Source organism: Monodelphis domestica, chromosome 8, assembly GCF_027887165.1.
Source record: "Monodelphis domestica isolate mMonDom1 chromosome 8, mMonDom1.pri, whole genome shotgun sequence".
Classification (NCBI taxonomy): domain Eukaryota; kingdom Metazoa; phylum Chordata; class Mammalia; order Didelphimorphia; family Didelphidae; genus Monodelphis; species Monodelphis domestica.
Genome location: NC_077234.1, coordinates 37,149,556 through 37,174,715, shown reverse-complemented (window position 1 = coordinate 37,174,715; position 25,160 = coordinate 37,149,556). Strand labels below are relative to the sequence as shown.

Sequence of the window (25,160 nt, the reverse complement as noted above, 5' to 3'; positions counted from 1 at the left end):
GCAGAAATAAATACGAAAAAAGCTAAAAATAGACAACTAAGAGAGGCAGTGGATGGAGCACTGGGCTTGGACTCAGGAAGACTGTTTCATTAGTTCAAATCCAGCCTCAGACACATTAGCTATGTGATCTTAAGCAAGTCAAGCAACACTGTTTACCTCAGTTGCTCATTTGTAAAATGAGTTGGAGGAGGAAATGGCAAACCATTCTAGTACCTTCCAAGAAAATCTCATATGGGGTCACAAAAAGTCAGATATGACTGAAGAAAACTGAATAAAGGCAAAAAGTGGAAAATGTTTGTAAAAATTATTATAATAGAGCCATCAGATCCTGAATCTAAAATTATAGGTTTCAATGTATTTAATGAAGAATTAGAAATCACACTAAAATTTTAAAAGACAACAAAAGAAGCTAGTTTAGATTAATAATGCATAGACAAAATCCATGGTGGAAAGTTTGAAGACATTGGGAGAATGATCCTAAATGATACGTAAAAGAAGAGAGTTATCAATACTTGGAAAAAAATTAATGAACATTATTACCACTGGAAAAAAAAGGAGACCAAGAAAACAGCAACAAACAAGTGACCTGAAGGTCATACCAAGGAATTTGGTTACTTGCGGCAAATTTAGTTGAAGACATGTTAAAGAAATAATTTCACCCCAAAGTGGTGGAAATAGCCAAGGAGGAAGAGGTCATGGGAAATAAAGAGATGGTGGAACCTGGAAGCCAGAATTGCTGAAATGGGGCAGGTCATCCAAGTACAAAACCTATTAGAAAGAAGCTGGAGGTAAACAGGTGAAAACAACAAAGATCTGAGCTACAAAAGATGAGTTTTAAAAGGGGAGGTGGATTAGCAAAGGGGGAAAAAAAGGATGAAAATAACAATGGGAACTGAGGAAAATGCTAAATCTTCTCTTAGAAGGCATCAGAGAAATACATTGCCTGAATGAGAGTGACAAGAGATGCAATGTCTTTAGAAGAAAGTTAGGCTCCAATGAGTACCAGAAGTTCAAGAATGAAGGAGTGTGATTGGAAGAGATCTAGAGAATAGGGAAATAAACAGTTGAGGACCAAAGGGTATAAAGATCGGGGATGGACAGACATGAGGAGAATGGGAATGAGAATGTAATGAGGAAAAAGGTGAGTAAAAGAGTCTGATTCCAGGTTCATTTGTTGGGATAGGAAGGGTTATCCATCCGAAATACTGCTCTTGGAACAAAACTCCATACTCTCCAACCCTAGTCGTGACTCTAAATACTCCACGTAGTACTTTCCCATCTCCAATAAGTCATTCAGTGATGCTTTCAAACTAAAAATTGCCTAAACAAAATTATTCATATCACTCCTCTGAGCCTCATATTTTCAACAATGTTCATTCACTGATATCATATGAATGTTACTGAAGATGTAGTTTTTGAAGAATTAAATTTGTGGGTCATCAGTTGAGCAATGGAAAGGTATGTAGACTGAGTAATGTGAGTGTGTGGATACTTATAATGTGTTATCAGTGGTACAAAGGTTACCAAAGAGATTTATGGCCACACGACGACTACATGTCCTCATTTCTTTGGGCTAAGAATTCCCAGATCTTTCCAATAATTCTCATGAGGTCTATTTTCTACTCTTCTCACCATTCTAACACTCTATTCAATCTATTCCAGCTTGATTAAAATATAGTTTCATCAATGAAAGCCAGATGGGGGAGAGGAAGTTATTTGAAAGCTTAACTTACGAATGAATTCTCCATACTTCCTCTTTCCATCTACCTTGAACCCTGGAGAAACTTCCACCTAAGGTCCTGCTCTCCTGGACAGTGACTCCCTCACCCAGATTGTTAATTCAAAGAGGCTCTCAGCCATGGTCATTTCACTCCTCACTCCCCTCTCCAGACCTCTTCATCCAACCACTCAATGCCAATGTACAGCTTTCCTTTAGGTGTCATTTTTCCTTTCCATTAGAACATAAGCTCATCGAGAGGAGATATTGTTTCACTCAGTTGTTTCTGTATCAGCACTGATCACAGTAGTAAGTACTTAATAATTTTTTAATCTATCATTCTATCTATCTTTCTGTTATCTAGCTACCTATCCACCTACAACACAATTCAATCCAAGACCAGCTCTGTCTTCAACAGCAAATTTGGGAAGAGTTAGACCCATTAAGTTTTTGAAGGACAAGAAGGAAATAAAAAACCTTCCTGAGGGTAAAATAGCTTTCTGAAGAGCTGGTTCCAAGGCAGAACTACCAGAATTTTCCCAAGATTCCTAGGAAGGGTTGTCGTTGCCTGCATATCTCCTTTGCCTCCTGTTTAAGTTCCCAGTCAAGATGATCACTTAGACTGAAAAAAAGAGCCACTTTGAAATTGATGTGTTTTGTTGGTAGAGATTACTGAGGGAATCCTGCATCCTTCAGATATTTCTACTTGACCAGCCACATACTTAGCTCTAATACTTCAAATATCTTGGGCTTTCTCATATGACCATTACATTCTTTATGTGCATTTCTTTCAGTGATGCTCTACTAAAGTATCTAGAGAGAATAATAGATAGAACATGTTGGATTTGTAAGCGCAAAGAACTAAATTCAAATAAAGTCTGACACTTAATAGCTATGTGACCCTGAGCAAATCATTTAGTCTCTATCATCCTTGGTTTCCTCAACTGTTAAATGTAAATAATAATAATAGCACCTGCTTCCCAGAGTTCTTATGAGGATCAAAGGAGATAATATCTTTATAATGGTCATCTTAGTCCCTGGTACATATGAGGGAGGCTCTTAAGAGTTGCTTCCTTATTTTCTTTCTTCTTCACTCCCTCCCTTCTTTCCTTCTTTCTTTCCTTCCTTCCTTCTTCCTTCCTTATTTCCTTCCTTCTTTTTTCTTCCTCCCTTCCTTCCTCCCTTTCTTCCTTCTTTTCTTCCTCCCTTCCTTCTTCTTTCCTTCCTTCCTGCCATTGACTACAAGCCTTGGAAAAACCACAATTTTAGATGAGTTATGGTTGTGAATGAACCATGGGATAATGGAGAAGCAGAGAGTTGGGAAGATACTATAACTAATGACCAAAGAGGAATTGTAAAGGAAAACCTCATGGAATTAAGCAATTACCCTCAACTCTTTCTGTGAGGTGACCTTTTGTAAACCTTTAAAAAAATCTATCATAGTCAGCATGGAGGTTAATAATTCATGCATTAACTGGGCATTTTCATAAATGTTATGGTAATTTAATAACCTCTCTCATTGACTTTCAGCACAACCATTGGTCAGCTTTCTGATGTATAAGAAAGAAATGAAATCTAGAACACAGAGAGAAAAAGAATACAGATAAATGGGAAGAGGGTCGCAGGCAAGAAAATAAAAAAAGTGACCCTTTGAATTTCACAATCTAGAGACTAATATTATATGAGAATAAAAGAGTCAACTTGAAAATAAAATCGATATAAAAAATCAATCTCTCCAATGACCACATATTCCAGCTATTAAAGCTACAGTTCTGTTTTTAAATTCCTACTCAACTAAAAAGAAAAAAAAAACAGCTGAGAAGGCAGAACCATCTTTACCAATCTCAGAGGATTCAGTAGGAGATGCATAATGTTGAATAAATATTAATAACATCATGAAACGCTCTCTTTTTCTACCCTTCTAATCATTGCTGACCCTCAAAAATGACCAAAGGGGACCTAATCAATCCATCCCTTACTCAAAGTAAATCTAAGTCATCCTTTCAAAATTTGATAGGAATCAATAGGGAAACGCTTTTAGTTATATTATATACATTAAAATTTGTCAGCTACTCATTACTCAAAGTTCCTATTTCAGATACCAGGAATCTTGATATGGATAATGGCCATCTCTATATTCCTGATTAAACAGTTTCTTTTTTTTCTTTTGAATTCCTCAAATTTGTAATATTTCTGGATAAATATTCTATCAATCCAAACCAAAAAGAGTTATTAAGTATGTAGTAAGTGCCTGGAAGTGTGTTAAGTGCTGGGAATAATAAGACAAATGACTAAAGTCTTCCAAGAGTTTAGTTTCTACTGGGGAGCAGGATGGGGTGAGGAAACAATGTCTAAGCAGCTAATTAATTGATCGACAAGTCTATACCATGTGTTAGGTAATAATTTGAGAGGGAGGAAGAATATAAACATTCAATGAGCCATCTGGAAATACTTTTTGTGGGAGTTTGTACTTAAGCTTGGTTTTGGAGAAAGCTGGTCTAAGAGGCAAAGATCAGGAAGGACTATATTCTGGGCATGGGAACCAACCATCTGTGCCAAGTTTGGGGAGTAGCAAGTAGATCTCTGAAGGTGGTAGAAAAAAAAAATCTCAGGGTAGGAGGGTGAACTGAGCCATATAAATGACAATCAATCAAGTCCATAGCAGATGTTTACCATGGACTAGGAACTATTCTAAGCATGAGGAATAGGTCACAGAGCATATATATTTTTTTCCACTTTTACCAGTTCCACCTTAGAATCAGTACTGTGTAATGCCTCCAAGGTAAAAGAATGAGCGGTAAGAGCTAAGCAATAGGAGTTAAGTGACTTGCCCAGGGTCACACGCTATTTGGACTATGTGATGGACTGGGAAAAAGCTTGAGGCAGAAAGAACACTTAGAGGTTGATTACAATAATCCAAGTGAGTGCTAACAACATTTTTAACGACTTTGGGGTGATTGCTGTGTGAATGAAGATGATGGATACACACACTCCTATAAATATAAGCATATATATAAAATTTAAAAATTGTACATATATATAGATATATAGATATATATTACATCACTGAGATGGAAATTCTAAGATTTGGCAACTCAAAGACTGATGATAATTAATACAGAGTTCAAAAATTAAGACAACAGTTCTTGACCTCAGTTTGTGGAACTTGATTCATTTATCATGCAGTACAAGCACTTTTCCCTGTATAGCTATCTAACTAATTGGTGAATTCTTCTTGAAAGGCATTATGAAAATATACTTTGAGAGCCACAGAACTTTTGACTCAGTGATCTCACTAGCAGCATTATTCCCCAAGGATGCTATTAAAGGGAAGACAAATTATCTGTAGAAAAATACCCACAGCACATTTATCTCTTATAGGAAAAAAACATACACCAAAACACTGGAAATAACCAGTGAGCCAAAGAAGACTGGGGAAGAAGAGCTCCATAGAGCAGAGCATATCAGAATGAGAAATCACAACAAATATGACAAAGCAATATGGAAAAAGAGGGGAAGAAATAGTGAGAAAAAGAAAGCAACATAAGAGCATTTTTTTTAAAATCACCATCAGGTGAAAAGGAAAAAAAAAAGGGAAAATAGAGTCACAGGGATCAAGGATGCAAAAGTTGTTCTTGTACACCCAGAGTTTCATACAGTAATGTGTATGTGTGTGTATATATATATATGGAGGAGGCAACTAGGTGGCTCAATGGAAGAATTGAGTTTAAAACTGGTCTCAGCCACCCACTAGCTATGTGATCTGTGATTTAAGCTGAATTTTAAACAAATTAACACTTAAACTCTATTTGCCTAGGAGGCAGCTACATAGCTCGATAGATGGCGCTGAGTTTTGAATCAGGAAGATCTGAGTTCAAAATCAGTCCCAGATACTTCCTAGCTGTGTGACTCTTGCAAGTCATTTAAACTGTTTACATTAATCCATTGGAAAAGAAAATGGCAAACCATCCCAGTATCTTTGCCAAGAAAACTTCATGGACAGTATTTGTGTCCTATGATCCATAGGGTCATGAAGAGTCAGACACAATTAAACAACAGTTAAAATATATACTGTGGTCCATACCTGTCATTTCATCTTTAAAAAAAATGTTCTTCATGACTTGGAATCAATATTAAGTATTAATTCCAAGGCAAAGAGTGGTAAGGGCTAGGCAATGGAAGTTAAGTGACTTACCCAGGGTCACACAGCTGGGAAGTATTTGATGCCACATCTGAACCCAGGACCTCCCATCTCTATCCACTAAGCCACCTAGCACCTCCACCATCTTATCTTTATGGGAAATTCCTGATATGGAAACTCTCACATCTAAAAAGGTCCTTCCCATTTTTTTATTTCCTACCATTCCATGAAATGAACCCCCTGCTCCATCGTGTCCTGTCTTCTTAAAGTGCCTCCCTTGTTATAGAAGCCATTTTTATATAGGTCCTCCTTCCATTCCTGTTCCAATCTTTCCAGCTTTCAAGACCTGCTCAAATTGATTGGCTGCCATGATGCTGTTCTTAACTTGTCCAATCCCAACAAAATGAATTCTCCTCCTCTAATACTCCATAGGATTTAAGATCTTCACCACAAAATGTAGCACTTAATTTCTCAAATGTTCTTAATAATGATGATGATGATAAAATCAAGACAGATAAAATAGAGTAAATTATAATCGTCTAAGTTCAATAATAAGATTAATGGAAGTAATAATTACTTCCTATCTGTTACCAAGTCCTGTTGAATCTCCAGCCTATAAATCTTGCCTATTTCTTTCTTTTCACTTCTCCAGTCAGCATTAAACTTCGGGCTTTCTTTGTCTCTTTCTTAGCCCCCCCCTTTTTTTTTAAACTCTTACCTTCTGCCCTAGAATTGCTATTAGAAGTACTGTAAAGGATGAGGCAATTGGGGTTAAGTGACTTGCTCAGCATCACACAGCCAGGAAGTGTCTGAGGCCAGATTGGAACGCAGAACCTCCCATCTCTGGGTCTGACTCTCAATCCACTGAACCACCCAGCTGCCCCCTTAGTATCACTTCTAAGGCAGAAGAGTGGCAAGGGCTAGGCAATTGGGGTAAAGTATCTTGCCCAGGGTCATGCAACTAAGAAATATGTGAGGCCAGATTTGTACCCAGTTATCTCCAGGCTTGGTGTACTATCCACTGCACTACTTAGGCTAGTTAGTACTTATTAAATGCTTATTGTCTGAGCAATTAATTATTTTTTAAACCCTCACCTTCCGTCTTAGAGTCAATACTGTGTATTGGCTCCAAGGCAGAAGAGTGGTAAGGGCTAGGCAATGGGGGTCAAGTGACTTGCCCAGGGTCACACAGCTAGGAAGTATCTGAGTCCAGATCTGAACCTAGGACCTCCTGGCTCTCAATCCACTAAGCTACCCAGCTACCCCCTGAGCAATTAATTATTGATATCCTACTTCCCTTTGTGAACTCTACCATCCAGTTGGGGCCATTTCCCTGAACTTTGTGTTCCATTTTACATGTCGTGGAACGCTTGCCTTCTTCATCCCCACCTCTCAGGACCCTCATCTTCCTTCCAGCCTAACCTTAGCCTCCCTTCCTTCCCCATGAAATCATTCCTCTTCTTCAGAGTATTTATTTAGCACATTTCCTCCCCAATGCCTTCTCCAATTTTTCTTTGGGTACATATTGCATCTCCTTTAGTTGATGACAGGAATTCCAGTTTTTGCCCTTTTGGTCTATCTCCCAGCACCATGTCTTTCAAGGAGTATGAAGCAAAAAAAAAACCTTCTATTCAATAATATTAATGAAATCAGTAACAGCAATAACAACTCCCATTAGAAAAGTGTGACATGGTACCTTGGGAGCCACGGTTCAAGTCCTGCTTCTGACAAATACTGGTCAAGGGGCTCTGGATGGCTCACTTAACTTGTTCAGACTCCCTAAGAAAATAACTTGTAAAAAAAAAAGTACTAACGCATTGGTAGAGAGTTTCCTCACCTGTGAGATAACTAGACTAGTCATCACAGATTCAGTCCTTATCCTTCTTGGGCTTTCCAGACTCAATTGATTGCTCTTGACAACCAGATCTTCATCAATTCTCTCCAAGAAGAAGAGACTTACCAAGTACAGTATTAAAAGAAATTAAAAGGATGATGTGAAATCTCAACACACCACCAGGATGCTTCCTTCTGGCCTGCCCTCCTTTCAGTGTTAGACAGAATTAGAAAAGACCTGAAAGAAATGATGTCTAAAGCACAGGGCTGGGAGCGACCTCTGAAGATTGCCTGGGATTCCTTCCTTCCCAGGCTGGGAAGACAGGGAAGTCTGCCGCTGCCTAACTTAGCCACTGCTCTGATCCCATATATGCCTGTCGTCGATGCTCATATCTTTAAAGTCAGTTTGCTTTTCTCGAAACATTTCTTATCTTCAAGTTTCTTTTATATGAGTTCTTATGCCCAATCCTTTAAGTAATACTACATTTTATTTTTTAACTCACACTGAACAACCTGTGTTCCCCTGATCTGGGGCTTAAGAAAGACAGGTGAATGGATTTTAAATCCAAATGAACCAAGGGCATTTACGAATCCATCCTCAAAAGTGTTCAACTGTGGAAGACGGTTAAATAAATCTATCTCTGGCAACAAGGTAGGGATTGTCAAAGCAAACTATTTACACATACTTTTCTTGGAGAGAGATTAGGAGCTCAAGGGATAAAAGACAGCTCAATGCCTTTTTATGTATTTTTCACCCTCATCAGAGCTTCTGCCCAATTGTGTCGAGGAGCCTGATTCTTCTTCATCTTAGATGCCAAGTATAAGAGGTTCAGATGAGGAGACAAGAACATTTCTAGTTAAGAGCCCTCAAAGTTAGGGATGGGGTGAGGAGTACAGTAGGCTTAGTTTTACCTCTCTTTATTATCTAGATTAAGAAAAAAAAGGATCCAATGTAATAATTATAGAGACATTATACACATATAATCCTAATATTATTGCTGTGCCCATGTCTCATACCTCTAAGAAAAACATTAGGAGCTGATTCAAAGATGGATACATTTTCCTATGTAAATGAAAAAATTCATAATGGAAAAGTAATAATAGCCTTTAATAATTATGTCATCTTGGCTTTACGCAATGCCTTTTCTATGGAAAAGTTTTATGACTACCCTAATTAAAGTTTTATAACTTTCACTCTAAAACAACAGTACTTCTACCTAAGAAATATGACTCAAGCAGAATGGAGCAGTCAGACACTCACTATTTTTAAGAGTCCAGAAACAAGCCCTGAAATTGACATGTCAAACTATTAGAGAATGGCACAACTCCTCCTTTCTCTCCTTCCAGCTTTCAATGACGGGCACCTGACTGATCACCATATTCTGTTCCATTCAAGAATGGAACTATTTTTCATAAAGACCAAGATCCTGCCTCATTTCTTTCTTAGTGTGTGTATGCTGTGGTGAGGTAGTATTAGTGGGAAAGAAGACTCACTTCTTCATAGCTAATTTAGCCTGACATCCTTCACTCTAATTCAGTTGTTCTCTCAGTCCAGTCCTTTGTCCATTGTACTCAAGCATTCTTTGGATCAATCTACTAATTAATTATCATACAATATTAAACCCCTCCTAGATGCCAGGAACTGTGCCAGGCACTAGAAGTACAAAGACAAAGGTGAAGTAGCCCTTAATCTGAAGGAACTTACTTTCCAAGTAAAATGGCCCAAGATTGGAAATGGGGATATTTAAACTTTCAGGGGAGAAATGCAGTTAACAAGTTAGTCAAGCACCAAGCATTTTTTATTTAAATTTTTTTAATTATTTGTTACATTAAAATATCCAGGTAAGTCCCCCTCTCAATCCTCACCTCATTAAAGAAGGCACCATTTGAAAAAAAAGATATATGTATATATAAAATTAGGTCTTGCTTATTTCCATTCATTAGTTCTTTCTCTGGAGGTGGACCTTATACTTATAAGTCCTTCTTCAAACAATATTTCTACTGCTATACATAATGTTGTCTTGGTTTAATCCAAGTCTTTGGGATAAGAATTCACTATCTGGTAAAAATTGTTGGGAAAACTGGAAAGCAGTCTGGCAGAAAATAGGTATGAAACAATATCTTACACCAATTACCAACATAAGATCAAAATGGATACATGACCTAGGCAGAAAATGGAGATCGAAGCAAATTAGAAGAATAGATAGACACCAAGCATTTATTAGGCACCCTACTAGGTGACATCATCAGTAAAATCATCCCTTAAGGAGCTTACAATCTATGTAAGATGAAATAAAGTTGATGAGGGAGGTTCTTGCATTCTATAAACAGAGAAAATTTGGACAGGTCAATGAGTGAGGTTCTTGCTGGGAGCAAAGACTCCATCTGGGTCCATGGGCTTCAAATCTAACATTCTTTCCCCTGAGCATCCAACATTCCCCAAGTCCTTCCTATAGGCAAGGTTCTGCCCAAGTCACTAGAGATTCAAAGACGAAATCTACCAGCTCTTGCCCTCCAGGAGTTTATATTCTACTTAAAGGTACCATTTCCCCATTTTAACCTGGTGAAGCTCCTGGCTTATCCTTCCAGTTTCTCATTTAGACCTTCAGGTGGTGGTGTATAACCTGAAGCTTCTCCTCTTCATCCATTCCCATGCACTTGTTTCCCCAGTCCCAGAGCCCTGGGAACCTCAGTTCTCTGGGCTAGCCCTTACCTAAAATCTCCTGGCTGCAGAGGGCTCCATGCCCCAGTCCTGCAGCCTCAGTAACCACTCAACCCCAGCTTTGGCTTTGCCAACCCATCATTAAGTACCAGTGTCCCTGCTTCCCCCAAGGTAGACACTGACAGCTTCAATGAGAGCTCCTTGTCTGTCCTCTCACTTAAAAGGCTGTCAAAGCTCCCAGGTGTTACTGGGAGATGGGAAGGAGGGGGGTTCAGAAACTGGTTCCTCCTCTTAAGTATCTTAGAATGATTTCAAAGCACTCACAGGCATGCTTTATGATGATGAATGCCAAGATACCTTTCCCAGCACGGAGAGACATCCTGGACGTCCAACCGGTCTGACGTGTCCTTGTCTACAGTACTGCTGCCCTAGGGCTGTGTCTTAGAAACAGACACTTAGGCACCTTCCTGTTTTGATTTCCCCCGTCTTTTAATGGCCAAATTGGACAAGTATAATTGAAAGCTGATGACTGTATCCTGAGAAACATCTACAGTCTTTCTGGGGGATCTCAAGGAGGCAAGATGAAACCTAAATGTGCAGTGTAGGAGATCTGCTGATGTCATTGACCAGGGGCATGGGACAAGCAAAGGCTGGGTCAGGGAAGGTAAGTCCCACAGAGGCCAGGCTGGAGACTGGAGGTCAGGTGGCTCTGCTTCCAAGAAAAGAGGGAAATAAAGTAAGATTCCAAACATGGAGGTATTTACAGGGCATTGCTTTTCCTTTGAAGTGGGGAAAAGCAATCCTTCCAAGAAGAAGAGCACCACATGCTTCCCTCCAATAGTCTCTTTGGGTAATTTGTAGAGTGGAAACAGTTCTGCAATAGAAAATGGGGTGGGGGTCGGGGAGGCTCACTTCTAGTACAGGCTCTGGACATCAGGAGTTGTGCGACCTTGGTCAAGTTCTTGATCCCATCTGGGCAGCTGATGCTGTTGGTCCCAGCTGATAGGGTCTACTGCTAGATTCCGGGGGGTTCGCGACAGTGGATAGGACAAAATGGAATCATTATTTTCCCTAACTTCCTATCAACATTTAACATCTCTTTTCATTGTGAATGTAGACAACAAACATTATTCTGAGAAGAGGGCCAGGGGCTTTACCAGACAGCTAAAAGGATCTATGAGAGAAAAAGAGGATCAGATGATTTCTAAAGTCCTTTGTAGCTTTGGCATTCCAAAGTATGTGCCTGTGATCTCTTCCTTTAAAGTAAGAGTGGCAAGAATTACTTCACTTAAAATCAGGAAGACCAGGGTTCAAGGTCTGCCTCTGACATTTACTTCCTATATTTCTCTCAGCAAGTCCTTTCAGTCCATTTTTATCTGCAGAATAGGGATAATAATAGCTCCTCCTTCCCAGGGATTTTGTGAGGATCAAAAGTGATATTCCATGTAAAGCATGTTACAGACCTTGAAATGCTATAAAAATGTTACCTCTTGTTATTTTATTCAACAAATCTTTTGTCAGGCACCCACAATGTGCCAGGTGCTAGGTAGCGGTCATCTAGGAGCAAAGATGACATAATTCTTATCCCAGGAGTTGACAAGAAGGGAGGAAAGAGGGATAGGAGTAGGAGAGCAACATGGAAATCCAATGAGATCACATTTGTAAACCTTAAAGAGTCATAAATCAGACACAAATATCAGATACAAATGGCTCCTTAGTTATAGAATAGGCTAATTATAGGCAAAGAATGGTTAGGTGGAAGTTCTTCTGAGAAATATCTCAGGATTTTAATGATTTTAAGTTCAATATCAGGCCAGGGGATAATATACCAACCAAGAGGGTGAATGTCGTCTTAGGTGTCATTGGAAGACATTGTGTCCAAGACTGGACTGTTCTCTGGCTAGCCCCCAAAACTATTCACTCAATTTCAAGGGACCCATTCTAGAAAAGATATTGGTGAGCTGGGAAACCAGTCCACATAAAGATCTTAAGATGATTCCAAGAGGGTCACTAAGTCCTTTTAAATTCCACATTCAATAACACTTGGTCCATCAATCAGTTTCCCTAGGATGCATCCTCTAATCCTCTCTTTTTCTCATCTAGTGTCTTCTGGACTTGGTCCCAATTCACCATGTCCTTTCTCAGGTGAGGTTCCCAAAACAGAGAACAGCTTGGGGAAAGAGGATGAGTGACACATTTCTGCTGGCTCTAACTGCACCAGAAAGCCTAGGGGAAGTAGGGAAAGCCCAGCATTCTTTAAAAGTCTGAGGAAAGCAATTTATACTTCTTTCAAGAATAATCCATAGTTTGTAAGACAAATATTCCTTCACACTAGCTAGCTCTGGGTCCCATCCAAAGTGGTCCCTATACCAAAACTTAAAAAAAAAAAAGAGTTACAATGAGGTGGGAAGAGATAAATTGAAGTTAAGAGAAAACTTCAGGTCTTGACCCATTGTACCACCTAGCCTATTTATTCCTACTTGTTTTTATCATTTATAATTATAAGACAGGGCAGCTAGGTGGCATAGTGAATAGACCTCTGGGCCTGGAGTCTGGATGACTTGAAGTCAAATCCAGCTTCTGACACAGAGTAGGTGTGTGACTCTGTTCAAGTCACTTAACCATGTTTGCCTCAGTTTCCTCATCTGTAAAATGAGCTGAAAAAGAAACAGCAAACCACTCCAGTATATTTAAGAAGAAAACCCTGAATAGGGTCATGAAGAGTCGTATATGACTGAAAAGTAACTGACCAAAATAAATTATAAGATAACAATATTTACAAACAATTTTAAGGTTTATAAAGCATTTTAGCAACTTTTTTCTCATAAAAATTGTGGGAAATAGTTGACATTTTTCTTTGAATTTTACAGATGGAAAAACAAAAGAAAAAATATTTGTAAACTAGTTATAATTATTAGTTCTTATGAGATAAATAGAAGTTAAGTGACTTCACTAGGGACACATTGCTAGTGAGATCTTGAAATCAGGTCTTTCTGACTCCAGATCTAGGCTTTAACCACTGTACCACTGAGCTGCTTCAAGATCAAAGAAGAGAACTCAGAGACCATCAAATCCAGTTTTGTCATTTTATAAAGATAATTGAGGTTCATGGAAATAAAATGATGAGCCTAAGGACACAGGTAGTATCACAGGTGGGATACGAACCCATTTTCTCTGACTCCAGAACCAGTGTTCTTTAATTAAAGAAAATGATTTACCATCTACTTTGCCCTGGTACCCTAAGGACTATGGGATCTTGCCATGGAACCTGTAATTGAAATATCCTCTCCATATAGTGTCTCCAATTAGAATGTGAGCTCCCTGAGAGTAGGTACTGTCTTTGTTTTCAATTTCCATCAGCAATGCCAGCCCAATGTTCTGCACAGAATAGAAGGACTCAATAAATGCTTTATTAGACATATCTCTTTCATTCACTTTTATATTTACTGGGTCTGTGTGACTGTGAGTGGCTTAAAAAACACTTTAAGGCTCTTTAAAATTTTAAAGCTGTACACTTATTATCCAATTCTGTGGCTCACCTGCATTTCTTCTGGTATGACAAGACAACTTTACAAGACTACTTTGGTCCCTGAAGAATTAATGTCATGGAAGATCTGCAGGGCAATGAAGAAGTACACAGTAATATAAGTAGACTCTGTTATATTAGCCAAAGAAGGATTCTATGGAAGAAAAAGCATTGTTTGAACCCAAGGTCTTCCTATATCCAGGGTTAGTACTGTATATCTTCTTGGCTATTCCTAGGCATAACCCCTGGGGTTCCAAACCTAGAAATATTCTCCCATCAGGTTTGGGACATGCATTCATTCATTCATTAAACAATTCTTTATTAAGCATTCTCTTTATATGTCAGATAAAAATTAGCTATGACATAGTGTATAGAGAATCAGTGTTAAGATGCATCAAGACCTGAGTTCAAGTCCTATCTCTAATGCATGCTAATTATGTGACCCTGGGTTACTTGGGCACAAACCAGTGTTACACAGAATTACAAGAATGCTTGTCATGAATTGCAATCTATACCTCTAAAGGAATTACTGACATTGTTGAGATTATGTATCTAACAAAGAATCTCTCTCTCCTTCTCTCTCTGTCTCTTTCTCTCTGTCTCCATATTTCTTTCTTTTTTCTCTATATATCTTTATTTTGTGTGAATTTTTAAGACACCTAAAAAAGAACGAGCATCATATTTTTATCCCAATCTTTATACCTCAGTTTATATAACTTGAAGAAATTCCAAGGTTTCGTGATGATATAAACAAAGTGCCTTCCCCTTCCCTTCCTCTGGAAGTTTATTTTTATTTTCTTTCTAGACACAGACTATTTTTATACCCCTACCTAAGCTAAAAATGTTCCTGCTAACTTTTCACCAGCAATTAAAGGAATGTAATTTAAAATCAATAAAGAGTTTGCACATCTGCAAAGATAATGAAAGCCTGTGCTCATTTAGTCTGGGGACAACCCGGTAAGTCCTTCACCTTCATCTGGATTCAGGGTCCTATGTGAAACTTCAACTGGCGAGAGCATATGGAGACCTGTGAGTGGAGCACACTTGATCAGCTCCCCAGGTGTAAAAGATAGGCTGAAATCCACAGGGAGGAGAAATACGATGAATGTTCTTTTCAGCCCTCCATTGTCAGTGGTCCAATTGGTGAATAGAGCCAATCTGCCAGGCATGTGGCTGTAGAGGGTCCTCTCTATTATCATTCAAAGCACACGATGGGGTGCCAGGGATATTCCTCGACTATGCCCACTCAGACGCAACACGCTCCAAGATGGCCATGATTTGATGCATTGTCTGAGCTAAACTCGGCATTTCTAAGAGAATCTTTTAGAGAGAAGAACTAAAGGGAAAGTCGGCTGCTGAAAATGAGCAAAATTGCAAAGTGCTGAGGAACCTGTTAATAACTTCTATTAAGCTATTTAACCAAAAAATACATCTCGCTACCTTGATGGGTTATTTTGAGCTTTTAGATGACCTGTCCAGATAGGTTGGCACCTTTGTGGGTAATTTAATGCCCTTGATCTAGGTCTCTCCTGAAGAAAAACAATGGGAGGATATTATTTGCCAACCAATCCCCTGCACTTGCCTTCCTCCTCCTTACCAAAATAATTTTGTATTTCATTACCTTAACCATGTGCATTTTTTCCCCATCCATTTATTCACTCATCAGTCATTTGTTAATCCCCACCCATAAGTCAGATAAAAAGCAGCTATGGTAGACAGGATTAAAAATGAGCAAGACAGGCGCAATTAGGTGAATTGAGATCCAGACCTTGAGACTGGAGGTCCTGAGTTCAAATCTAGCTTCAGACTCTTCCTAGCTGTGACTCTAGACTTAACCCTTATTACCTAGCCCTTAGTGCTCTTCTGCTTTGGAACTCAGTTTTGATTCTAAGATTAAAAAAAGAAGTCAATAAGACAGGAGTTCAAGCTTTGCTTTTAATGCATACTAATTGTGTATGCTTGTGCTATTCATTTAACTACTCAAGTTACTCCTCCAAGCAACTGGCTATTTCCAATCAGTCTGTATTAGTACAGGGAGTTTTCTCACCCATAAGGCCCTTAAACTCATGAAAGCAGAGCCCCCTCCCCCTCCCCTCTGGTCCCTGGCCAAATGTGACCAGCATTTTAATAGTCTCTCAAGATAGCAGGACAAAACTAAAGTTAGTCTGAGTTTGAGGAAGAGGTTGGGGGAGAGGTGGCCTATTCCGAGCAACAGATAGGAAATACATGTAAACATACTGTATATATAGAGGTGTATGTCTGCCCACAAACACACACACAAAGTCAGGACACAGTAATTTGGGGAGAAATTGGGGAGGAAGGAGGAAGCAAGGTAGCTCTTGGGGAGCAGGGACCTCCTGTCCTGAGCTTGGAAGGACAAGATGCTTGAGATAGATGCAGAGGGAGCCTGTTTCAAGAAGAGGGGCAACCTGTGCAAAGGCACAAGATGGGAGGAGGTCGGATGTACAGAGAACAATAATGAGGCCAGTTTAGCTGGAATTTGGTGTGTGAAAGAGAATAATGTCCAATAGGCCTGAGAAAGTGGACAGGAGCCAGGTGGTAAAGGGCTATTTTTTAATGTCAAACAGAGGAGTTTCCATTTTATCCTAAAGGCAATGAAGGGGAGAGTGAGTGGGCATGACACTCAAGCGCTCTTAGGCAAAGGGATGACGTGGTCCAATTCAAGAAAAAAAGCATTTTGGCAGCTGGATGGAGAATGAATTCAAAAGGGAAGATACTGGGGGGAAAGGGGGCCACGAGAGAGGGGAAGGAAGCAAGCCTGACTCCCATGTGTTCAAATCTGGGTGGCTAGAAGGTTAATGGTACCACCAATGGAAGGATGAAAGATAGCCAAGGGGGTGGTTTTTTGGAGAAAGGTAATAATTAGACATAGAGAGTGGCCTCTTGGATACCTTTTCCCCTTGCCCCTAATAAAAGGTAAAATCCTTGTGAGCAGGAGCTATGTTGATTTTTCTCTCCTGAGCATCTCTCAAAGTGCCTAATGGTTATAAGATGTCCCATCACTGCTCCCTGAATAAATGAATGTCTTCATTCAAGAAGCACTGAGCTTCACAAGGAGGGAGACATCTCTGTTCATCGTCATTCACATACATGCACTGAGATCACATTACATGCTTTAATAAATGCTAGAAGGCACTAGTAGAGAGCATGCTCAGTTTAAATCTGACTTCAGACACTTACTAGCTAGATGACTCTGGACAAGTCACTTAACCCTGTTTGACTCACTTTTCTCATTTGCAAAATGCAGAGAGAGCTGTGACTCAGTGGTTAAGAGCACTGGACCTAGAGTCAAGAAGACCTGAGTTCAAATCCAGCCTTGAATCCAACCTTTCCTGGCTGTGAGACCTTGGATAAATCACTTAACCTCTATAAGCCTAAGAGGTACCTAAGTGGATCAATGGATAGAATACTGGACCTGTGGTCAAGCAAACATGAGTTCAAATCCCATCTCAGAAACTTCTAAGATGAGTGACCCTAGGCAAGTCATTTAGCTTCTAATTGCCTCCAAAAGAATCTATTAAATCCACTGGAGAAGGAAATGGCACACCACTCCATTATCTTAGCCAAGAAGATATCACAAAGAGTTCTGATTCACAGAGTCACAGAGTAGGACAAAACTGAAGACTGAACAACCATAAAAAATGAGATGGAGAAGGAAAGGACAGACCCTTGGCAAGAAAACCCCAACTGTGGGGTCAAAAATTTGGACAGAACTGAAACCCCTCAAAAATCCATCCTAAAGTGCTCTTTACATATGATTAAAAGTCATTTTGAAACCAGCAGTCTACAGGTCTCTCTGCCTCCTCACTTATTTTCATCCATTTAATAGCCTCAACCAAGAGTCTACTGTAAGCACAATGAGAGCACCAAGGCGTTAGCATGATGGCTTCTATGATGGCTCCGGACTAGTAAGCATTTTTTACTTTTCAACTCTGATAAGATCGGCAACAGAACAGTGAACAATGTGTGCCATGCTGAAAATTAAATGAGTTTTTTTTTCTTTATCTTTTAAAGTAAGGGTGCAAATATATATATACAGGCATAGATTCCATTCCTGCTTCCTCTGATTGCTAAGCAAAGATTTAAGATGCCTGACAGAAAGACTCCTTCAAACTGATGGCTGTTCATTAGGCCAGGTAGGGAGGCCTTGTTTTCTCTTGAATTTGTCTTTGGTTTTGAGATTTTATTGGGGCACAGTTTCGGGAAGTGCCTGGTCCTGGTTTCTGGGAAGCTAACAGTGACTACGAACAAACAGGGGCAAAGATTAGCATCCGATCTAGCCTCTATCAGCAGTGATCTCCCCAGGTATAACCTTGAATGTGGCACAGAGGTGAGTTCCCAGAAGACAGAAAGCTCACTCAAGTCTTCCTGGGATTCTGAGAGGCAGAAAAACCCTCCCAGAACTGACAAAGACATGATTCTGACAGCTGGAAGGGAATATCATTGCCTTGATTCCTCCACAAATGGAGAGACTTAAAACAGACTATAATATATATATATATATATATATATATATATATATATATATATATATATAAGCTAAATGGTGCTACATTATTCAGGGCAATTGCATAATTCTTGCAATATTGCTTAATAAATGTGCCCCCCCTTATCCTCTTAGCTTTATGCATTGATATATACCATGGTAGATTTAGAGCTAGGAGGGACCAGAGGACCTCTAGTTTAACCCACTTAAAAAGGAAACTGAGGGGGCTGCTAGGTAGCTCAGTAGATAGCCAGGCTTATAGTTCAGAGGCCTTGAGTCCAAAATTGGCCTCACACACTTCCTAGCTTTACAACCTTGGACAAGTCACTTAACCCCCATTACCAGAACCTTACCACTCTTCTATCCTGGAACCAATATACAGTATTGATTCTAAAACAGAAGATAAAGGTTAAAAAAAAAAGACAAAACAGGTCTTGGAGTTTAAGTGACTTGATTCATAGGTAGTGGTGGAATTTGATCCCAGATCTTCCCACTTCCTAGCCATAGTTCTTTCAATTATATTGCGCATATGGGCAAGGATTTTCATCCCTTTTATCTCTGTGTGGTGGCTCCAGCAAGGAGGGAAAGAAGGGAAGGTCTATACACACCATGCAAATGATCTTGACACCACAGATCCTTGCATTTCCTCTTCAGCTCTTTTCAGAAAACAGTGCCCCAATAACCTTTTGTATCCCTCCCCTCCAGCCTCTCACATTTCCTCATTCCAAAATTCTGAAGGAATTCTTGAAATCTACTTTACAAAGACACATGGGCAAAACCAGATTTCAAAATTTTCTCCAGGAAATACAGCACAAATGTATTTTGTGGATTCCTTATTTTTCAAGAAAAAGATAGAAATATTCCATTAGGAAGTTGCCCCCCCCCAAAAAAAACACCCCCAAAACATGCCACACAGGCACACACATACAGATCAGGGATCTGGTACTAAATTAGATGGTTCTCTGACTTCTGTGATGCTTCACACCACCATGAATTTGAACAAGATAATGCAGGGTCAGCTCAAGCTCAAATGTGTTGCAGCTGTATCAATAATAGTAAAGCAAGCAAAAGGAAGAGCTAGGAATCCTCATTCCCAAGAAGCAGCATGTGAAGGGCACGCTCACTTCCCCCTAGCCCGTCTGCCTAGACTTCCCAGAAAAAAGTCTTCTCCCAGATTCCACCTAAAGGAGCCGGGCCAGCTGTTTCTACCCCGACCAGCAAGAGTCTCAGATAGAGTCCAATGAGGCCAAGCTGACGATACCAGTGAAGAATCAAACCGATCTAAGCAAAACTGGTTCTATTCATTGTTTTAAAACAAAAGGAAAGGAAACAAACCACCTTCCCGTTCTGGGAAAGTCTCCTCTGAACACCTGTTTCCTCAACTTTTGTGTTACTGTTCCTGCGTGACAAGGAGCAGCCCCTCATCTCCAAAAACGAGCCCCACAAACTTGATGGCCACGTCGAGCGCAGAGTAGAAAAGCCAAGTGAAGTAGACTGGCGATACAGGGTAAAGATCAATAGTCTGTCAAAGGCGGCAACATCCCCACGTGGGTGGCAGGGCCAGCCAGCCCAGTGCCAGCTTTTCAGATGAATGTCAAAGGTCTCCACAACTGCACCGGCCATTAGGCATGAAGGCTGCCTCTCTAGTCAGCCCACATGGCATTCCGGAGCGTTGGCTAGCTTGGGACATATGACAGGTGCTGCGTGTTACTCCTGGAGACGTCCCCTCTCCCCCCACGTCCGCAGCAACATGCTGTAATGGACCCGGCTGAAGTTCCTGTTCTCAGATATTAACGAGCTCGCAGGCACACACTTACCTTGGCCGGAGGTATTAGGTAAACTGGCTTCATTCTCTCCCATTTTACTATTTCTCTTATTGAACTGGGGGCCCGGACTGTTTCCAGCTGCGACGCTTATGGTGTAAGCTTTGACCTTCTGACTTTCAACTGGAGTAGTGTAATCGGACACTACCTGCTCTCCGCTGTGAATAATTATGGGGCTGCTTCCTGAATTACCTGGGCTGGCCTGACCTGTTTCTGGATGAAGTGAGTGAGCTCACATGCTTTGATCCAATGCACTCCTGTTAACGTAGGAGCCCCAGACAACACGGCTTTGTTTCGCTTTTAATATTCACTTTTGATTCCGGACTTTCACTAGAGGGGGAAAACTACTACTTGCACTTTGCTCGGAAGAGGTGGTTGGCAGTGGATAGCTGCAGCCCTTAAAGGCATTCGTAAATCGCTTCTCTCCGAGGAAAAACAAAACCTTCCATAGGGCAAGGACGGCGAGACCAGTTCTCAAATATTTGTTTGCTGAATGGAGGAGAAAGATGGGAGGCAATAAGAGGAGGGGATTCGTTTGGTCATTCATTCAACAAGCATTTGTAAAGCAACTTTTTAATACTCACAGCTTTGTGACTGACAAAGAGGAAGCAATTCTAAAATGACCAAAAAATGGTCTTGACTTTTTTAACTACATTATATTCTACTAGATTGAGGAGGAGAAGTCGATGTAGACCTAAGAGGGACCTCAGAGGCCACCTAGTCTAACCCTTTCATTTTATAGACAAGGACACTGAGGAAGGAGGACTTCTCCAAAGCATCAGAAGGTAGGATTCGAACAAAGGTCCTTTGAGTCCTAAAGCCAGTGTTATTTACAGACTACCTCTTGCAAAAAACGGTCACACGGATAAAAATATATACTTTATATATGCTTAAATAAATAAAATATACTTAAATACAATATACTAAAAGATAAAAGTTTTAAAAGTAGAATACAAGGAATTGTTGAGAAGGAAGGCATTAGCAGATGGCTTCATAGAGGAGCTTGTTTTTTGGCTAAGCTTTGATTGTGGTTTTTGTACTGTAGGGGGTCAAAGGGGAGATGTGTATAGCTATAGATGCCATATTTGAGCATCGAAAAAGGAGAGTATTCTAAATGATGGAAAGGAGGAGGGAGTGCATTCCAAGGAGAGGAAGCTGTTTATGCTGATAAACAGAAGTAGAGATGGAACATAGACATCAGGGAATTGACAGGAGGCCTGTTTGGCTGGAATATAAGAATGGGTAAGGGGGGAAGAAAGGCTGTAAAGGCAGAAAGGGATCAGACTGTATACATGTTAGTCCCAGAGTTCATAGTGGACCTTAGAGAAAATAGGGAGCCCTTGAAAGTTTCAGGAAGGGGAGTGACCTTACCAGACCTAGATCTTAAGAGGCATCTAGGCATAGCACAACAGAATTGAGGGCACAATAATAATCTCTCTCTTCTGACCTGGTTCTCCAATATTTCACCTTGTTCACACAAGCCATACCAGAATAAACAAAACTGAAGGCTACTTTTTTTTTTTTTTAAATCAAACACAAGACAAATTCTGGGATTCGCTAGTTCAAAACTGCACGCTTCATCATAGCTTATTAAACTTGCTGCTAATTTTCTACCAGTTGTGTAAATAGCTGTAAGATCTCTTTAACTTCTAAAGACTCAAGGGTGCTCCAAACACTATCACTCATAAAGTTAAATAAAAAAAACTCTTCCAAAGCTGCAACCCAGGCTTTGTTCCTCCAGGCCTCAGGGTCCTCACATGTCAAATGAGGAGGGGTGAGGGAGGTTACCTCTGAGATCCCTCCCAGCCTAAAGGTTCTGAGATGGAACATCCAGATTGCATTCTTCCCCTGGGAGTTTTGCAGCCTGTAATGCACACATTGTACTATAAGCTTTAGCAAGAATACTCAGGAACTGAACTGTTTACATCCATAGAACACCCTGTAACCATTATTTCCTGACCTGCCTAAAAGGGAAAAGAGGTGGGGGCCCCAGACACCCATCTTCATTCATTAGGGAAGACTTCTAAGCACTGAAAGACAGAACTGCCTGTCCCCAGACACCTCCAAAGAGTCACCTGAGTATTTCTAAGCACTCCCTGGCCACAGAGAACTACATATGATATGAAAATCTTCTAAAGGAAGACAACTAAAGGATTCTTTTCCTCCTAGGAGTTTACCATCCAGGTGGGGAGAGGAAGAAAAAAAAAAAAACACAAAGTGAATACATGAATATAAATAGCACACCATGATAAAAAAGGATTCCAGGTGTCCAAAAAAAAAATCAGAACTACAATGGGTGTGTTCCTGTAGTTGCTTTAAGTCAGAGAAGACAAATCTAAGCAGTCTGAACAAAATTCAGCCCCATTTAATAATCATTGACCTATTGCACAGTTCTAGGTGCTGGGGATATAAAGATGAAATGAAAATGAAAGGGGACTAGAATTCAATCTATTTACATTCTGCTCAGGAATAGAGAATGTAAACAGATCCAGGAATGCAATGTAATTTAAGGAATATCAGCAACTAAAGAGATTGGGAAGGCATTGATGTAAAAGGCAGGACATGTCCTGAACCTTGAAAGAAACTAAAGATAAAAATTCTGAGAGGTAAAAGTGAGGACAAGGGAGTAAATTCCAGGCATGGGGTATATGGCATGTGCAAAAGTATGGAGATGGGAGATAAGATTTCATTTTTGTAAAGCAGTAGGCTAGAATATAGAGCAATGTGAAAGGGCTGGAAGGGTCCAAAGAAGCTGGATTGTGAGAGGCTGTGAAGAGGAGAAGAAAAGATTTCCATTTTATCCTAGAGTCTGTGATAGTAATCATGGAAACCCTAGAAGGAAGATTCCCAGGAAGATGAAAGAGGAAGACAGATCCTGGAAATGGGTGTAAAGGTCATTGGAAAGAATGTCTGTTGGAGAGAGAAGTGGTGACTCCATGAGTGGGTGAGTGAGTGGACAGGCTGAATGAAGTTTTTTATTGGGGAGGCAGGGGTACAAGGTCAGTCAGTCAACAAATATTGATTAAATGCTTACTATGAACCAGGCATCGGGCTAGATTCTGGGGATACAAGGATAAAGGATGAAATAGTTGAATGATGGAGACTACAATGTTTGCATGTAAATACATGCCTACCTACACATATCGACACACAGAGACTGACATATATACACACATATATGTGCACATATACATTGTTTTTGTGCACCAATGCATGCATGTGTGTGGAGGATCTTGCATATGCATATGTAGTATGTCTATAAAATTAGTACCAATATACAGAATGTCCTAAATGTATGTCTCAGTGAAGTAGTCGAGGCATTTGGGATATCCTGCCCCAATGTGGTTAACCAGAGGATAGTTTGGGAAGGGGCACAGCACTAGCAGTTGGAAGATTAAGAAAGGCTTCATGTAGAAGAAGCTGGTACTTGAGCTGTATCTTTACAGTGAAAGGATGCAAGGAGATAGCAGGAAGGACAGCATGACTTCCTTGCCCATTGGATGGCCATTGAAAGGCATGGAGGAAGGAAGGAATGAGAGGAGGACCTTCTGGCCAGATTGCCCCAACAGAGGAGGGAAAGTAGTATCCAATGAAGGTGGAAAGAAAGCTTGAGGCCAGGCTGAGCAGGGCTTTGAAAACTAAACAGTAGAATTCATGTTTTATGCTCCCAGCAATAGGAAGCCAATGGAGCTGGTTGCCTAAAGGAATGACTTGGTAATGAGGAATATTAATTTCACAGCAGTGTGTAGGATGGACCGGAGTGATGAACAGCCAAAGACAAGGAGACAAATTAGGAGTGTGTTGCAATATCTAGGGTAAAGGTGATGGAAACCAGTATCACAGTGGGAGTGTCATGAATAGAGAGAAAGGGTCAGATTCAAGAGATCCTAGAAGGTAGAAATAGCAACTGATGGCATCCATGAGGCAAGGGAGAGGGAGGAATCCACGATAATGTTGGACTTAAAAATCAGACACTTAAAGGATGATGGTGTCTTTGACAGAAATAGGAAAGTCTGGAAGAGGATTATGGGGGGATACTAATGAGTTCAATTTTAGCTATTGAGTTTGCCTCCAAGATATCACTCTGTAATGTCCATTAGGCAGTTGTGATACAGGATTGAAGCAAACAGAAAAAGTGGAGTTATTATAGAAATCAGTGTCATCCTTTGCATAAAGATGATTGGTAAATTTAGATGGAGCCAGCCAAGAGTGTGCAGGAGAAGAAGAGAAGAGTACCTATGACAGAGCTTTGGTGAATACCAATAGCCAAGGGTTAACATGGGGATGAAGAGCCAGCAAAGAAGACTAAAGAGTAGTTCAAGAGGTAGGAGATGAGTTAGAAGAGTGTCATTGAAACCTAGAGAGGTAAAGAGTATCCAGGAAGAGTGTGGTCCTTGTCATATGTAGTAAATGGGTTTGAGAAGGATTTGGACTGAGGAAATAGCATCAGATCTGAAAATGAAGAGATCACAAGGAACTTTGGAGAAAATAGTTTTAGTTGAGTAATAGATCCAGAAACCAGATTGTAAAGGTTTAAGGAGGAAGAGTTTTAAGATGATAATCTGATGGAGTAGGGGGTGGTGGTGATTTTATTTTATTTTTTAGGGATGAGTACACTTTGGCCTATTTAAATATGGAAAAAGAAGGAACCAATTGATAGGGAGAGGTTAAAGAAGCAAGGCTGTTGGTATGTTTGTCGATTGTAATTCTTCTGCAGAATATGAGCAACAACTTTAAGAAAAGAAAACAAAAATTAAGGGAGAAAAACATTAGTTCAATCTCTTTCCTAAACTTAACTTTAAGCCTAAATAGAGCTGGAGAGATCTATAGATAAAATGTATCTACTTTGAGCCCCTACCTCTATTTCAGGTATTTAGCTCTCAGAGAGGCTACTAAGGATAAAAGAAAAGAAGCAAAAAAAAGGAGAATGTAAAAATTTTCACTTTTCAGT

General features: G+C 40.0%; 1 protein-coding gene across 7 annotated transcripts in view; it reads right to left on the bottom strand.

Moving 5' to 3' along the window:
• NAALADL2 (N-acetylated alpha-linked acidic dipeptidase like 2) overlaps positions 1 to 25,160 on the bottom strand; it is a 1,419,153-nt gene that overhangs the window by 960,677 nt on the left and 433,316 nt on the right. Inside the window, exon 1 of one of the 7 annotated variants that reach the window (XM_007501951.3) lies at positions 20,204 to 20,338. The exons of 5 other annotated variants lie outside the window; for them this stretch is intronic. Coding sequence is in view for 1 of the 2 variants with exons in the window: in XM_016424649.2 (XP_016280135.2) it covers positions 20,204 to 20,246 (43 nt within the window). In the remaining variant the exon portion in view is untranslated. Of the gene's footprint in view, positions 1 to 20,203; positions 20,339 to 25,160 lie in introns of those variants that run through there. One more of the 7 variants, XM_016424649.2, reaches the window with a different exon arrangement.